General features: G+C 42.8%; 1 protein-coding gene across 5 annotated transcripts in view; it reads left to right on the top strand.

The window, feature by feature from the left end:
* REPS2 (RALBP1 associated Eps domain containing 2) overlaps window positions 1-7,929 on the top strand; it is a 220,696-nt gene extending 212,767 nt beyond the window's left edge. For all 5 annotated transcript variants that reach the window (XM_049873370.1, XM_049873367.1, XM_049873366.1 and 2 more), the window contains one exon: window positions 2,524-7,929. In XM_049873370.1, coding sequence (XP_049729327.1) covers window positions 2,524-2,592 — 69 coding nt within the window. In that variant the 3' untranslated portion in view covers window positions 2,593-7,929. The remainder of the gene's footprint in view (window positions 1-2,523) is intronic.
* The last annotated feature ends 10,324 nt before the right edge of the window (window positions 7,930-18,253 follow it).

The following is an 18,253-nucleotide window of genomic DNA, read 5'->3' as shown; positions in this document are numbered from 1 at the left end:
CTTTTGGTATTTATCTCCTCCCCTTGAAATGATGTGCCTGTGTCGCTACTGAGCAATATCTAGCTGAGCTATATGGTATAACACAATTCTTTTCTTTTCTTGGAAGACATTTTGCTTTCCCTGGAGTTAATAATTGTCATGTTTTCTTAGTTTTTTTTTTGTTTCTAACCAGTTCAACCCCCAGGCTATGTCAGTTTTATGCATCTCAGGACGTTCAGGTAAATCAGTTATCTATTGATTTCCCTTCTTTAAGAAACTTCTCTGAGAGTCCTCTGACTTGATCCAGTCTGTGCTCATGGCCTCCTACACCTGGGGCACAGGTGCCACCTTCTAATCTTTCTTCACCACCATCTGAGAAATTTCCTTTTCCTTGTATTTTATGTCTTCTTTCTTGGTGTGTTTCCTCTTTTTGGTGGAGTAAATTACTAAAAAAAAAAAAGGGTGCAAAGAAGGTAAATTTTTTTGAAACCTTGTATGTTTGAAAATGACTTTGTTCTACCCTCACACTTAATTGATACTGTGACTGAGCAAAGAATTCTAGGTTGGAACTAATTTTCCTTTAAAATTTTGAAGACGTTGCTGTCTAGCTTTCAATATTACTGTTAAAAAGTGAAAAATGGAGTTCTGATTCAGGTAAGATGGAGTGAAAACACATGGCCCTTTATCTCCCACCAACCTAACTATAAAACTTAAGACAGAATGTGCAGACACCTATCTGAAAACTCTGAAAAGTAAATATGAACAGGCGCATCTGTGAAGAACCCCAGAATTCAAAGCTCCACCGAAATAACATTTTTTCCCCCTGCTGGTTTGGCCTGAGCTCAACATGGCCTGAAGCCCAGAAGTGAGCACTGTGGGACGGTTAGAAGAAGATCCAGGAGAAACCCACTAACTCTGGCCTGAGAACCATACAAGGGCACTCTTAAAACCCAGAGAACATGGGGAAGTCCCCTTGGGGTTTTGATCCTCCTTTTTCTCCATCCCCCCATGCCCTTCCTCTGGGCAGGCTGGCAGTGGCCGAGGACGCTGGGGCTGGAGCAGCAGCTGCCAGGAATGGAGCCTGCTGGAGCCCAAACTCAGAGGGAGGGAACCTACTTCTCTGTGATGCTGCAGCACCAAGGACAGGGTCACACTGCGGAGCTTTCCCCCTCTGTATCAGTCCTCTGCTACTTGACCCCAGATGTAACACAACTTGAAAAGGGTGCAGTTTCTGCCCAGAGAACCAAGAATGGGTAACTGCTAAGTGCCAGGAGATAATGGAGAATGAAGCCCACACTCCTTACTTGTCCACAGAGCCCAGATGGCCTGGTTCCTGCTTCTGACCTCATCTCCTGCCAGTGTCTTCCTTGCTCTTCCTGCCTGGTCACACTGGCCTTCATCAAACATGCCAAGCTCGTTTCTCCTCGGGGTCTTTGCAGTTGCTGTTTCGTCTTCCTGAAGAACTTTCTCCCATATCTTCACATGGCTCACTCCCTCACTCCACCCACGTCTGCTCAAATAGTGTCAACTCCAGGAAGCCTTCCCTGACTGCCCTTTCCACCTTTCTCCCAGATGTCCCCTCTGTTACTCTTTAGTACATCACCTTACTTATTTCCTTCTGAAATGACCTTGTTCTTTCACCTTATTGTCTTTCTCTAGCCGTATGAGTATAAGTCCTATGAGGGCATTGGTCTTATCGGTCTTATTCTTGGCTGATACCGTCACACTTAGAGCAATGTCTAGCCCATAGTAGGTAGATGCTCAAAGACTATTGGATGGGTGGAGAAGGAGAAGGCAAATAAATGTTTGTAGAGTTCTGTGCTGACTACTAGCATGCTGGTCTGTCTGGAGCATCTCACAATTGAACATTTAAATAGAATTCTTTCTTAACTTGACTGATTGTACTTAAGACTGCCTCAGGTATGTTGTTCCCCCACCTCTCCCTCCCATTTATCTATTTTAGGGCTGTAAATTTGAATTCCCAAATAGCAGGTTGCTAATCCTTTTTTTTCTGCCTGTCACCCAGAAGTCACACCTCAAGTTGTATTTTGTGCAGGAGACTGGACAAGACTTTGGTGGAGGGATAAGACTTTGGTGCACTTTTCACCCCTCAGACCTGACTGGGCTAGAAGTGAGGGATTGCAACTAGAAATTTCATCCCGATGGCTCACCTCTCAGTAGTGAGAGTTGGCTTTGGCTTTTTTGCTCCCTTCCAGTTAGTCTTGTTTTTTTTTTTAACGCCATTCTCTGCCAGCCACCGATCATGTGAAAACTGCAGGTGAGACGAAGACGGGTGGGGGTATCAGTTGCGTTTCGTCATCTTCAGAAAGAAGTTGAGAGATGACAAATCATGAGACCCCCGTGTCTGGTCACCAGCTTTCAATCTGCTGCCACCCAGTCTACCTGTCCTTGAGTCATGCAGCACATAACACGCTTGTGGGTCCCATTGTGAGTTTCTTCTGAGTATCTGATGAAGTAGGGATGAACCCAGAAAATGACCCCTTTGCTCTTTTGTTTTTCTTCTCTCTGTTTCGCACAATTCAGGAGGTTCATCAAGAACGTATTGCTTTGGAAAACCAACTGGAGCAACTTCGTCCAGTCACCGTGTTGTGACTGACCTCCCAAGGTTCAAGCGACATTTCCTGCCAAGATCTTCCCTCCGAATGTTTGAGCTCACCTCCTCGTCATAAATGTTGGACTCTGTCCAAAGCTGTGAGCAGCGGAATAGAGTCCATACCACCTTTTCTCATGCGCTTCGCCTGTACGTTTCACTGTGGTGGAAAAAATACTTCAACTGATTGTCACACTTGAAATTGTAGTTCTCGGTAGACTTTATCTCCCATTCTTAAGTAGTTCCCTCAAGGTGTTAGATGCTGCTCCTTACCAAAAATCAATCTTCTAGCAAATAAAAAATAACTTAGAGCATTATTTATTTAAAGAGTTATGATTTGTACAAGATCTTATAACCAAGTACCTTCAGGATGCTTGTTTTATTTTTGTATGTATATCGTATACAGTAGGTTGGTTTCCTGAATAATTGGGATTCCAACTGGATAGACTTTGGCATGATGGTAATAAAAACAAACACAAAAAATAAAACAAAAGCATCAGATTTAGACTGGCGCTGTGCCCTCCACCACTGTATGCCAAAAATTGCTTCTCTAGTGCCATTTTGATATTATATCTACCTATAAGTAATACATGACTATTGTTTTGTATTGAATATCAAAGACTCATTGGATCTTTACACCTCTGTAAAGCAGAGGTTTTGGCAATGATCTGTTTAACTTGGCGACGCTAGGCTGTCAACCCAGATAACTCAGTCATTCCGTGTAAATTTTTGGGCAAGAGCAATCTGCTTTAACTGCCTCGCCCTATCAAATTAAATAAATAGTTGCCAGATCTTGACTTTTATCCTGCATAAGGACAGCATATCTGTAAATGCACGAGTTTGGAAACTACCCATCAAATACGAAAGGGCGATGAGACTGTTTGGATTGATAAACATTTGTTGTTTGGACTGATGTGTCCAAACACGGGAAAAGGGGGAAATGGTTGTTACTAACAATCCAGCAACCTCTGGTAGTTACTTTCATCTTTGTTATTTTAACCTGGATTGTGACTATACTGGGTGTGAAGAAATAATGAAAGAAAGCCTGTCCTCACACTCAGTATATGACTGTTTTGTTCTCTGTGAAGCATACCCTTGGGAAGTGACTGGGTTAGAGCCAATTCGGAGGAACCCAAGTAACTCCAATGTAGACGATGTCAAACAATAAGCTCAAATTGGAGAACCCAGTACCCAAGTTGAAAGTGGGAGTTGACTGGCCCTCCCAAGGATCAGAGCCTACCAATCTGAACATCACTAACATCTCATATCTTAGGCTAGAGAGATACGGTGAGCCTAGGGTCCTTTTTGATGTAGTTTTGGAAAAGTTCACAAGCTGTGGGATTAAGTCTTCCACTTCAGTAGAGTTTAGAGCTTTTAGAAAAAGTAGGCATTTCTTTAATGCTTGCATATTCCATTGGCAAGCTTTATTAGTAGTTCAGTGGCAGAAGAGAAGGGTGCTAACAGAAGATGGTGTTTTTCCAAAGGGAAAAAAACAAATTGTTGCTTCTATTCTGTGCATACTTAAGGATTTGGAACTGATTTGATTCTGAAAATCACAAAACCTGATCTGTTTCTCTTTTTTCTTCCCCTTTGGCTGCCCCTTTTGTCTCTGTGGGAAGGGTTGGGAATGAGTTTAAACCCTTCCTAAGATTATGAGTGGGTTCAGTGCCGAGTTTTTAGGTGACCTCTTTTCCCATGTTCTGAGATCTGGGGGCTGTAACACATTTTCTAAACAGTGTTCTCGTGGCAGACATTTTACAGCTTGTTTGGAAAGACTAGCATATGCACTTTATCTCATCATCTCCCAATACGTACGTACGCACTCGGGATAGCACTTCATAGCCATTAACCAGACATAGAAACTAAAGAATGTTAGTCTATAGTCTACATTTATAAATATTGACATGCTTTTTCCGCCGTCAAGCCAGTGAGCTCAATTAGAAGATTTGGTTTAGTTGGCTTGGTTCTTATTCAAGAAAAAAACAAACAAAGCTTGTATTGGACAGTTGAAGCCCCCTGAGTTTCATGATCTCAGCGGTATTTTAAGGTAGACATTGCAGTAAAGCACACACCAATAATACCTACACCCAGCCTTCTTGGCTAGACTTAATCATGAGCACAATTAGTTGCTTAGAAGTAAAAATTTAAAAAGCAGTGAATTAGTGTATATATATATGCATATGTTACTGTTATTACCTAACTAGTGCTCTTCCTCGATTTCTCGGTTTTCTTAGTACGTACTTGGTAATTTAGGGTTATAACTCAGTGATAATATTTCTGTGAGCCTTTAATTTGATTTTCAGGAAGGCTGGTTATTAAAATCACCTTTATACCTCTTTCATAAAACAACACCAAAATTAGGCTTATCCGCTGGGCAGAATTCTGTAAACAGAAGGTCAGTGTTGCCCCTGTCCGTGGGGATTCAGTTACCTTGTCATTAAGTGGCCTTTCCCATGGGGAGGTCCTACAGCCTCATGGATGGAAGCACCTGAGCAGTTATAGTGAGTTTATTGGCTTTCTCGGTATCTCTCGTATGTGGCGTGTTGCCTTTGCCACTTCTCTCTCCAGCAGGCATGAAGCAAAACCACGAGGTAGATATCTGGAATGGATGTGTGTGTTGTAATCAAGGCGGCCATTTGCCTTAGTTGGAAGGATCTTAGCTGCTTTATAGGTACCTGGCAGAAGTACTTTGGGCCTGTTTGGAAGAGGAGGCAGCTTAGCTCAAAGCTGTGCCCCTCTTACTGTTGCTGAAGAATAGGATGTTAGAGCTGAGAAGGACGTGTACCCATCTCCTGCAGTTTGCATGTGGGGGAAACCAAGGCCCTAGAAAACCACCTGGCCTGAGAATTCATAGAAAGAAGTAGCTAGTGGCGGAGTTGCAATACCAGCCTGATATTATGGATTCTGAGTTCTGTCCTTTAACCTCTAGCAATACTAAAAATAGAAGGGTTCCTTCTATTTACCATGTTGAATTTTATTGACTTAATCAGTCTTAAAATATGAAAACATGTTTTAATGAGTTTTAGGTCTAGAAATATCTCTTGGGTTGAAACAAAAAATCTCAAGAGAAAGAGTGTGCTTGAACTATTTGTTCTTCTGAACACCTTACCTTTCATGATGCAATAAGTTACTCTGAGTTTCTTGGCAGAACTTTTGACAGCTGCTGCTTTGAATGGATTCCATTCCTGTATTCCTTATGGGAGTTTGTTTTTAAAATAGACTACTGTGATTGAAATGAACTCAATATGGTAGTAAGTTATAGTTTTCCTCAATATATCTTTGGTTATTTGGGTCATAGATGTTCAATTTCAGCTCTTTTTTTTAGGGCCAGTAATCAAAAACATGAATTTTCCTTTGATTTCCTACCAGTGTCTGAACTTATCATGAAGTATTCTCTTCAGATGTGATTTGATTCTGTAGTCTATTTCTTAAATGACCTCACAGCCGTGGTAATAACAGATGTGTACTCAGAAGATCAACAACGTAAAATCTGGAACGGAGGTGTCTTGCAATTAAGACAGCATTTGTCAATGTCTTCTTCTAAGCACTAGTTGGAAGGATCTCAACTACAGCACGACACCTTAGAGCTCAAAACATTCTGTTCAGCACAAACTAGAATCATACCTCCCGACTAGATATCGCCAAGGGAATGTGATGGAAAAAATGGAAAAAAAAAAAAAGAATTTCAAATACATTCGCAATCAGATCCTCCCATATTATTGACAAGTAGGCCTCAGTGGGTTCTGGTTTGAACATTCATGAACGTGAAAATGAAATACCAGTTGGAAGGTCTTTTTTCTCTAGTTAAGTAAAACGCTAGTAACTCTGGATTCTCTTTCCAACTGGTTTACTGTGTTTCCAGTGTGCTCTTTTAAAAGTGATTTCAGAGGCTCAGTTGACTTTACCATTCGGTTTTGAGTGTTTTGTTCGGGGATTTGCAGCATGACTCGGTGTGGTTCGAGTTCCTAGTAAGAAGTGGGGCTTGGGGCTTTTGGAGTCCTAGGCTGGCATATCTAGCAGCTCTGTCAGCACAGACTGAGGGAGACTGCCCTCTGCCCTGCCACCAGATCAGTAGTAATAGCAGTGGAGGGTATCACTCTGGGGGCCACCCTGCTTTGCCTGTTTGTAGTAAGAAGTGCATCTAGTCCCATGAACTGCCCAAGAACAACTCCAAGGGCAGCAGACGTGGTAGGCCAGGCTTTAAAAGCAATGCGAGCAGACTCCAGAGCTGCCTTGCTCCCAAAAATAGGCTCTCAGAGGCTGCCTTACCAGCGAATCCTAAGCTTGCCTTCAAGCAGCCCGTCTGTTTGTATGGGTAAGACATACCCAGGTATCCAGTTGCTTTTAGGCTTTTACTAACACACCTGATGCTAAAGATACCTTTGCTAAAGAGCGTTGCAAGGTTTCCATTGCTCTAGTTCTAAAAGCCTTGCTCTGCTCTCAACAATTGGGGCATGTTTATTTTTCATGCTTTGTGAATTCTCCTGCCTTGCTGTAAGCTAATCTCATGACTGTGGGAGGTTAGAGAAGGTATGTTTATGACACTGAAGACCATCGGACTTCAAGGAGTCTTGAGCTGAACTGGAATTTGGGGACTACAGTAAGGAAACCTTCAGGACCAGTTACATCCTGAAGTGTGCTGTTGGACAACAGGACTAGGCCGTAGAGCTTCTTCAAGGAACTCTGCCCTGGGAACGGAACGGTTGATGCAGTAACCCCATTGTATGAAGATTGGATCAGCTGAGTTGTGTTGTTTTTGTTTTGTTTTAAGGCAACTTGTGTGAGAGCTTCAGCTGCACCCATCTTGGGGACCAGCTATCCCCTTTTCTTTAACACTGCCGTTCTTTTTGTCTTCAGCACAAATAAGATATTTAAGTGAGCCAGAGGCAAGAAGAGCCATTTTAGTCTTTGTAGCTATTGGGAAAGAGAGAGTCTGAGCTGATGGTCTATTTTCACCTCGAGAGTAAGAATGTATATTTTTTCACTACAGGTACATCGAACAGTAAATTGTGTAACAGCAAAGTATATATTTGATGCCTTCTGTCTTTTCATGATAATGTGCTAACAAATTGTGTTAATATTTTACTCAGCCAGAGTCTCATTCATTTGCTATGCATTGGGGACATTATGTATATTGATCTTCCACATAAATAAATCCCTGGGGGTATCCTATATTTGGAGTTTGACTTGTAGACTGAAGCTAACTTTACTGCCTCTTTTTCACACTTGTCGTAAAGTCTGTGAAGAACATAGCTGGTTAAGGCATCTTCAACTTTGGAAAATGTACATGATGTGAAACTGGGGTGCTATGTTAAAAATAAATGTATGATAACTAAGTGTGGCTTTTATGAAGTCTTGATGTCAATATGCCGTGGCTTGCATTGGGTCTCCTGTGCATTTAATGCAGGTGATGGGAAAAGGAGCTGGGGGTCCTTCCAGTCAAATTAAAGTCTTTGAGATTTGGTTATTTTAACCTTTTGGTGAGCTGAGCTATACCCTTAAATATGTGCGCACAGCAAACACTTGGCAGTCACAGGGTAACATGGTTAGCTCACAGTGCATTTTAAAGATCCACTGGATTAAAAACTTGGCTTAATTCAGGGCCAGGTTTAATTGCTTCATCTAGTCAATGTTCTTTCTGTTCAGAAGTGTTCCCCCCGTGATGTCCTTAGCTGGAATGGGGGTCATGGGGTGGGATCTGAAAGAGTTGGCTTGAAGAAGAAGAGAAGTGATGCTGTCCCTCAAACTGCAAACTTCATTGAGTTTACAGGAGTTAACGAGGTTTCCCCCTCTCGGTGCTGGTAATAATCAGGACTGGCTACAGACTTTGTGGGGCCCAGTGGGAAATGAAAATGAAGGACCCCTTGTTCAAAAAGTATTAAGAATTTCAAGATGGGCACGGCAGAGCATGAAACCAAGTACGTGACCCTTTGGAGCACTGGGCCCTGTGCGACTGACTGACTGCACAGATTGCACGCGGGGACCTGGCCCTGGGAATAGTAAAAGTAATAGCAGTGGTAGCAGATGGACTTTCTCGTGTAAGTGCTATGTGCCACACACCCCACCAGGATGTAGGTGCTTTAATCATGCCCATTTTGGGGACTAGGATACTGAAGCTTAGAGCAATTAAGCCACTGGCCTCAAGTCTCAGAGCATAGTGAGTTGTGGAGCCCAAGACAGGACTGTATAATTCCAAAGCACATGTTCTTTACCACTGCACTCTACCACAGACCTGCCCTGGCCACTGCCTTGGGAATCTGGTGGATGTTGTGGGGTACCATTGAGTCGATTTTCAACTCGTAGCAACCTCATGTGACAGTGAAACTGCCCCATAGAATCTGGTACGAACCTCAAAAATATTACACCTTGCAGTTCACGCTGTTGGACTGTTTTCAATTTTAAGCACAAATAAAAGCTCCAAGTGATCATATAGAATGACAATGGAGGTAACTGAGTTTTGTTCCTTTGTCAGTGTTTATTTCAGATCTACTGTGTGAACAGCGGAATATGTAGTACCGTAGGGATTGCAGGCTTGAGCCTCACCTGAAGTGATCTAGAATAATTCTGGACTGTAGTGAGGTTGATTTTAAAATAAACATGTATAGCTGAGTCCATATGTATGTATAACCAGGAATTCTCCAAATTCTATGTAGAATACCGTGCTTGTTAAAGGATAGGTAATAAAGAAGTGCTAATTTGAAGCATGTTGTTGTTATTAGGTGCCTTCAGCTGATTCCGACTCATAGCAGCCCTACCTATCCTACCCAGTCCTGTGCCATCCTCACAGTCGTTGGCTATGTTTTAGCCCGTTGTTGAAGCCACTGTGTCGATCCATCTTGTTGAAGGTCTTCCTCTTTTTCACTGACCCTCTACCTTACCAAGCATGGTGTCCCTCTCCAGGGACTGGTCCCTCCTGACAACATGTCCAAAGTAAGTGAGATGAAGTCTCACCATCCTTGCTTCTAAGGAGCATTCTGCCTGTACTTCTTCCAAGACAGACTTGTTCATTCTTCTGGCAGTCCATGGTATTTTAATATTTGTCACCAACACCATAATTCAAATGCATCAGTTCTTCTTCAGTCTTCCCTATTCATTGTCCAGCTTTTGATGGATATGAGGCAATTAAAAATACCGTGACTTGGCTCAGGCACACTTTAGCCTTCGAGGTGACATCTTTTCTTTTTAATACTTTAAAGAGGTCTTTTGCAGCAGTTTTGCCCAATGCAGTAAGTGTAGACCAGTTAACAATATTTTGGGTGGAGGAGCATTATTATTTGACATTTTCTACAGGGCATTTACCCCCTTATTCTAGCATCTGGGTCACCCTCTCCTATCCTTGGTAGACCTCTGCAGAACAGAGACATGCTTCCATCCCTGTATCACACTTCATCAAAACTACAGGGCAGGAGGAAAGCCAAGGGGAGGAAAGATAATGCTTGGAGAATGGAATAAAGGAGAGCAAATTAAATACAGATATAGAAAATTGTGATGCAGGCCTTTTGAAATTCAAATGAAATGGACTCGAATTTCAACCCATGTGTGGTAGGAGCCTGCATCTCAATCTTTCTGGGGATCTGAGAGGCAATGGTGGAGGGGCTGATGTTTTGTATTCTAGTCACTTCTGGCTCTGATATGTTCAATAGATGGATTGGCTGTTTCCCCCCAAAACTTCATTTACATGAGGCATTTGTGTGTATGGGTATGGGGAGTGGGAAAGGGGCAGAATTTATAGACGATTGAGGGGGATGTAGGCTTTGAAACAGTTTAAATCCAGGGCCACCGCATTGCACACCCCCAGGGGACGCTGCTCACATTACATCTATGTGCAAGGTGCCCCTTGGAGTTTGTGATGCAGCTGTCCTGTTTACAGCTCTGTGCCGCACAGCCCACGTTTCTTTCTAAAAGTCTACCTCGTTTCCCTTTTTATAGAGCTGTGGGTCACCTTCTGAGGAAAGGTGAAGGTGGGAACTTTGGGGGTGCTGCCAGCATTTCCAACCCAGTCCCAGTAATCCTGCAGCAGATCTCTTCTTCCCTTCCTGTTTCTACTACAGGTCTAGGCCAGTGGTTCTCAATTGGGTGTCATTCTGTCCCTGCTCCCCAGGAGACATCTGGCAGTGGCTGGAGACATTCTGGTCATTGCAACGGGGGCTTTGAGTGGGTAGAGACCAGGGATGCTGCTAAACATCCCACAATGTACAGGGAAGTCCCCCACCACAAAGAATTATCCAACCCCAAATGTTCATACAAACAAGGGTGGGAAACCCTGTTCTAGAGGACCCCCTCAGGCTTTCCGCCATTCCCTTTAGTTATCCAGAGCAATTGAGCTTTCTCACCACAACCAGGGACACCCTTTGACGTGGTCAATGCTACCTCGACAGGCTTTACTAAAGTAGTTCATTAATCCACATGCCCCCAGGGGTATGTAAATGAGCAATGTAAATGAGTGAAACTAGTCAGAAATAAGATGTGAACTAGCAGCAGCCCATCTGCCTCAGTTATGGGGAACAATAGAGAGTGGTGGGGACTGTGACAAGTTGGAGCTTGCATGTCCTGTCTTTAAAGACAGCTGTAGGTTATTGCCATGCAGGCTCCTGTGTTGCTAGATTTATGATTCCTTGAGAGATGCTCAATAACTCATCTCTCCCACCCCTCTGCAATTCCATTTTTAATTAAAGCATAACATGCATACACATTTGCACCAGTCTTTAAGTGTTCAGCCTAATGGTCAAGATAATCTTGAAGAAGAACAGTTGGAGAACTAACACTATCAGATTTCAGGACTTACTATAAAACTAATTAAGGCACTGTGGCATTGTTGCGAGTGATAGACAAATAGATTGATGGAACATAATAGAGAGCCCAGAAATACATCCACGCATATGATTTCTTGATTTACAACAAAGGTGTCCGTGTAATTCATTGGGGAAAAGATGGCCTTTTCAGCAAATGGTGCTGGAGTAATTGGATATCCACATGAAGAAAATGAACCTGGATCCGTCCCTACCTCACGCCATCCACAAAATTTAATTCAATGTGGAGCATAGATCTAAATGTGAAAGGTAAAACAATAAAGCTTCTAGAAGAAAGCATAAGATAATATTGACATAAATTTCTTAAAGAGGTTTTTTAAACAGGACGTGCAAAACACTAACCACGAAAAGATTGATAAATTGGAATTCATTAAAATTAAGAACTTCTGTTTATCAAAATTCACCACTAAGAGAGCGTAAAAGGCAAGCTGCAGAGCAAGAGAAGTTATTCACAATACATCTGTCAAAGGATTCTTGCGCCCCCTTTTTAATTTTAATGTTGGCAGCTATTTCCAATTTAAAATACTGTGGTGGGAGGGCACTTGTGCAGGCCAAGATTATGCAGGCCAAACAAAACACGCCTGCAAGCCAGCTCTGGCCCATGCATTGCCGGTTTGCAACCTTACCTTTAGTGGCACATAAGAACAATAGAGGCTTTAACATTTCCACATTTTCTCCTCCTTTCCTTGTCCAGCCTTTGTGAGGGGAAGAAACAGTGTAGAGAGCTATTTCCTAGTGGGAGAAATTTTCCCTTAGACGGCAGAATGGTTGGTTATAGTGTTATAGTGAGTTTAGGGTTTAAATAGCACTTTCCCCCCTCTGATAGACACACTAATTAAAGAAAATATTTTAAAATATGACTCAATCAAGGCTTTTATTTTTATTGGCCCCAATGGTGAGTGCAGCCCCACCAGGCTCTGTGGCACAGTGGTTAAGTGCCCAGCTGCTAACTGAAAGGGTGGTTCGAACTCACCAGCTGCTCTGTGGGAGAAAGATGTGATGGTCTGCTTCCAAAAAAGATTACAGCCTTGGAAAGCCTATGAGGCAGTTCTACTTTGTCCTTTAGGGTCGCTATGAGTTGGAATTGACTCTATGGCAATGGGTTGGTTTTTGAGTGTGTGTGTGTGTGGACGGCTCCATGGAAACTCTGCTTTCTGACTCCAGAATTTCTCAGCATCCCCTAGATGATAGCCTAGAGACCTGAGAAGTCAGTTTCAAGTTGCAATGAGGCAGAAGACATGGAGAAACAGGGTTTAAACTTTGAATGCTTTGAGCTTATTGTTCAATTTCCTTATTTTCCACCTCCTCAAACTCTGGTTTTAGTCTCCTCTTCCTCTCTTCTCCCAAGCACTGCTCTTCCTTAATTCTCAGATGGTCCAGTTGGAAGCAGCGGGGTGGAGGCGGGGGGTGGGGGAAAATTTCCTTTTATCATCTCTTCTAACTCTACTGTTAGGATGAATAAGAGGAGACGGTCTGCAGGGCCGGCACTCCAGCAGCACAGCATAGTGGTTAAACACATGGGATCTGGAATCAGACTGCCTGGATTCAAATCCTGGCTCCATTCCCACCAGCTGTGTGATCTTGGGCACATTACCTACTTCCCTATGCCTTAGTTGCTCATCTATAAGTTACTGATAATAGTGCCTATACACTAATAAAGTATTTAGAACAATGCCTAGTAAGCCATTTGTTTGTTAAATTAAAAATGGATTGTTGGCTGATTGTCTATCAGGCTTTGGCACTATGCTGAACATTGGGAAGTGTAGGACACAGGGGCCACTGCCTCAGACCATCTGAGAGAGTACCAGCCCACCCCTGATTTCAAGGCAGGCAAACAACTTGGCCAAATTCCCCTGGTCCCTGGCTCCCTTGAACTGGCCAAAATGTGACCACTGGATGGTTTGATGATATTGTTCTTGTGGAGCCTGGTAATGGCTGAGATCCAAAAGCTCCTCAAAGCATGATTAAGATGATTCTGTGGTGTATTCTGTCTTCTAAAATTTGAAACTAGAGTTATTATGCAGTTGAGGAAACCTTTAACTGTGAGAGGTGAAGTAACTTACCCAAGCCATGGCAGCATACTATAAACAAGGCTAGATTGCCTTGAACAGACTGCCTAGGGTTGTTGTAACAAATTAGCACAAGCTAGGTGGCTTAAAACAACTGAAACTTATTCTCTCACAGTCTTGGAAGGTAGAAGTCCAAATTCAGGGTGTTGGCAGGGCCATGCTCTCTCTGAAGTCTCTAGGGGAAGATAATTTTTTGTCTCTTGCAGCTTCTGGTAGGCCCAGGTGTTCCTTGGCTTGTGGTAGCATAACTCCAATCTCTGCCTCCATCTTCACATGGCTGTCTTCCCTGTGTGTGTCTCTTTGTGTTTCTTCTCTTTTTATAAGGACACCAGTCATATTGGGCCCACTCTACTCCAGTATGAACTCAGGTTAACTTAACTAATCACATCTGCAAAGAGCCTGTTTCCAAGTAGGGTTACATTCACAGGTACCAGGGGTTAGGGCTTCAACATATCTTTTGGGGGGGACACAATTTGACCCATAACAGATTGTTAGTAGAAATATGAATATTAAAGACTGTTGGTGAGAGCTCAGAACAAAGAAAGGAGAATTATAGAGAAATCCTAAATTGCCTTAGAGAAAACCTAAATCACTGTGAACTCACTTAGCAGAAGTCAAGACTTGGAGGGTACTGCTGGTGAGAACTCATAAAGAAGTGAGGAACATGTTATTGAAAACTGGAGTAAGGGGAATCTTTCTTATATAGTGCCAGGAAGCTGAGCAGATTGTGTCCTGTAGTTATGTGGAAAGCAGAACTTGTGAATTATGAACTTGATTAAAAGCTGAGGAGATCTCCAAGCAAGTGTTGAAGGTACAGACTGATTTCCTGCTGTATATAGTAAAATGTGAGAGGAGAGAGAGAAATTGAGGGAAGAAATGTTAAACAAAAAGGAACCAGGACTGGATGATTTGGGATGCTTAGCTTATCCATATGGTAAATGTTCAGAGTATTTGCTCACGCAAAAGGCTTTTTGAAGAGGTTAAGGGTGTGTATGAATCACATCAAGAATCACTATGATATACATGGGAAATTCACAAAATTCTTGAGAATTTTGTACTGGTAGAAACATCATTATCTTGGACTGAAAGGGACAGAGAGAATACAAAACATTAAAAGGCTGTTGGACCTCCAAAGTCCTATTGGCAGGAAGCAGGCTGATAAAAATACTCAGCTGCAAACATGTGCCAACTTTCATAAAAAAGGAAGATTAATTCAGATGGTAGAACCAAGAGCTTGGAGAATAGAGCCAAGAGCTGAGAGCCTAGAAGATAAAATGGAGACCCAACAGAGGATTATTCCCAGGCCTTGAAACCGAATGGAGTTTGTCTGACTGGGTTTAAAACCTGCTTTGTATCAGTGACTCCTTTTTACCTTCCAGTTCTCCCTCTTTTGAACCGTAATGTCTATAACTTTTATCCTATGCCTGTTCCACCGTTGTATGTTGGGAGCAGATAACTTGTTTCTTTAGCTTCATACCTCCATAGATGGAGAGGAATTATGCTCCAGGAGTTGTACTTAAGAGATCATACCTAGCCTCATCTGCACTTGATCTACATGATTTAGATGATGAATTTGGGACTTTTGTACTAATGAGATTTAGATGATAATTTTGGACTTTGAATTGATGCGGTAATGGAATGAGACCTTTGGGGACCTTGGGATGAGGTGAATATATTTTGTGTTTGGGGTGGACTTAAATCCTGGGGGCGACCAGAGAATAGACTGGTAAGCAGAATTTTGGTCCCCATGATCTCCACCCTCTGGTATTACTCCTGTGGTTATGTTATGTTACATGGAAAAAGGAGCTTTGCAGATGTTATTAAGGTTACCAATCAGCTGACCTTAAAATAAGGAGATTATCCTGGAGTGTTCAGTGACTCCCACACCACCCCCGGACCCACATTCCAGGCTGTCTGATGCTCCCAATGTAATCAGGCCCAATGTAACCACATGAGCTCTTAAAAGCAGAAGATGAAGTCAGAGATTCGAGGCATTGGAAGGACTTTAAGATGGACTTTGAAGAGGTTAAGGGTATGAATCACAGATCCCCTCAATCAAACCAGGAGACCTCCAGAAATCTTAAGAACATTGTCCCTCAGTATCTTGGTAAAAGCCAAAAATAGAGAAGAGTGTATCTCAAAAAAGTTTGTTGGGGGGAGTGGTTTTCACAGGAGCAAGAGAGGCTGTAGCTGACAGCTGGCAAGGAAATGAGGACTTCAGCCCTATAGTCACAAGGAATTGAATTCTACCAACAATTTGAATGAGCATGGAAGCAGATCTTCCCCAGAGCCTCTAGAAGGAAACTCACTCCTGCCAACACCTTAATTTTGTTTTTGTGAAACTTTGAAGACTCAGATGAGCCACGTTGTACAGGCTTCTGACCTTCAGAACCGTGAGATAATACGCCGATGTCGTTTGAAGCCACTAAGATTATGGTAAGTTATTATGGGAGCGATAGAAAACTAATACAAAGTCCTTGTTCAACGTCCAACATTATGGCGTCCACCAGGAATTTCCTCCTCTTCCTGGGATTGGGGTAGGAAGCCTAGAGAAAAGGCCAAAAGATAGAAGGCCCTTTCTGACCTCTGTGAGCAGCCATGGTTCTAATGAAAGACTGCCTTTTGAAAAATAAAAAAAAGGTCACAGAGGTACATTGGGTGCTTCTAGTGAGTTTCTAGATGAGATTCTGCTCTTGTCTCCATCCGTCCTGCCGGGTCATTATTTACTCCCCAGTTCATGAGCAGGGCCATGAAAGCCGCCTTTCTTAGCACACTTGCAGACCGATGGTGTGTGACAATGAGGTTAGGAAAGGAAGCATCAGAAGGCCCGGATTGTGGGTCTGGGGGTGGTGTGGGATCCACTGAATACTTCTAAGTTCTTCAGAGGAGCACCCTGAGGGCTGGGTACTGGCAGCTGGGCCTCAGAATGGAAGAGAGATCTGGAGTCAGAAGGCTGCCAGTTCTGGGCTGTGTCGCTCTGTGAAAGTCACTCCTCCTAACTTCTCCTTGGCTTCCTTATCATAAAATGGGAATGAGGAGAAGAGCCACCTTGAGGAATCATAACCCCAGTTGAATGACATGATGCACATGGAAACATTTTGTCAGCTGTACAGAATTGCATCAGTGGTAGTTGTGATTTACACGCTTGACACAAAACTTCAATCAGCAGCCATTGATGGAGCCCTTCATACAAAATGCCTTGGAGAAGACAGAGGAGAACCTGCCTGGCCTCCTGTTGAATGGCAGACGTGGCTGCTGACTCCTGACAACCTTGGCTTGAGTCTCCCTGAGGATTTCAACCTCCTTCATGGCTCCAGCGATGGCAGGGCAGGAAGTGACAAGTTGCCTCTCTACCTTCCTTTTCACTTCTACTAAGGCAGCTTGTTTGGGAGGTGAGGTGGAGAGAGGCTGAGGCAGAATTGTATTGAGGGAATTGTAGCATTGTGATTTCTGAGTGATTTTCAAGATAAACATTTCTCTGGGCACCTACTACTGTGAGGATGTGTGTGTGTGTGTGTGTATACACACATATGTTTACACACACCTACATGTGGTGGTGACAGTGGGAAGAGGCTCCCAATAGTATATAGTGAAACACGGAAATTAATTGAAGTCAGTTTGGGACTAAAAAGGGAGATCCATTCTCTTGAAGGTCAGGTTCCTTCTGACTGTAGAATCTCGAGTGTCTTTGAACTGCAGGTAAGATGTGGACAGAATGTACCTGTGTTCTGTCCTGATCCAGTATTCATTTCTGCGAAGTCTAGAATGGTTAGGTTTTGCAAATGGTTAGCTTCACAAGGCTTGGCTTCTATAACAGCAGGGAGGGAGTGTGTTTGCTGTCTGTAGGTAAGTAGAACAGTGTTTTTAAAAGCCATAGTGCTTGAAAATGATTACAGAAGTATCTGGAATTGCTCAGGGAAATTTTCAGAAGCTAGGCATTTTATTTAGGCAGCTTTCAGGCAACAGATAGAAATAAATGATAAAGCATAAAAACATTTGGCAAAACATACCATCAGTAGAGGTGACTCCTTAATAAGGGAATTTATTATCTCACAAAATAAAAAGTCCCAAGAAAGACTGGTTTTGTGGCAGATTAAGTGGCTTGACGACCCCATCTAGAACCCAAGTTCCTTCCATCTTTTTGCTCTGCCATCTTTAGGAGGTTGTATGTTATTCCTCAGGCTGGTCTCCTTCTGATCAGCAGGTGGCTGTAGCAGTTCCAACCAGCTCATTCCTAACAATGACATCAAAAGGTAGAAATAGCTCTCCCATGTGTCTATTCTCTCATATGTCCATTTGAAAGCTTCCATCTAGAGCTCACAAGAGGGTCACACTTTCTGTCTCTGGGCCATGGAGAAATTCTTCCCTGTTCCCTAAGTGTTATTTGTGGAGCTGTCATATCTAGTGGTCTTGATATATTTGCCGATGCAAAGGAAATGTCCAGTGAATGAATAGACCCCAAGCAACCAGTGCCCACCTATCTCTTCTATTCCTCCTTGCTAATAGAAACCCGGTTTGGTTCCAGGATGGGTCATGGGAGGCTAAATCATTCACTCACTTATTGACTTAGTACTAAACACTCCAGTGATGGCTTCAGGAAGAAAAATGATGTCAATAGAGGGCCAATTTAGGTTTACTTTTTTTGAAATTAGAGCTGTGGTGCTATTCATGGCTTTTGACTTAATCATTGCATTTTGGAGCATATATGATAAGCAAAGTAAGAAAAAAAGTATGTGAAGATAATCATAGCCTATTGGTGCCATCGAGTCATCTCAAACTCATAG

This window comes from Elephas maximus, chromosome X (assembly GCF_024166365.1).
Source record: "Elephas maximus indicus isolate mEleMax1 chromosome X, mEleMax1 primary haplotype, whole genome shotgun sequence".
Lineage (NCBI taxonomy): Eukaryota > Metazoa > Chordata > Mammalia > Proboscidea > Elephantidae > Elephas > Elephas maximus.
Note: the sequence above shows the minus strand (reverse complement) of the source record. Positions and strands in the feature narration are given on the sequence as shown.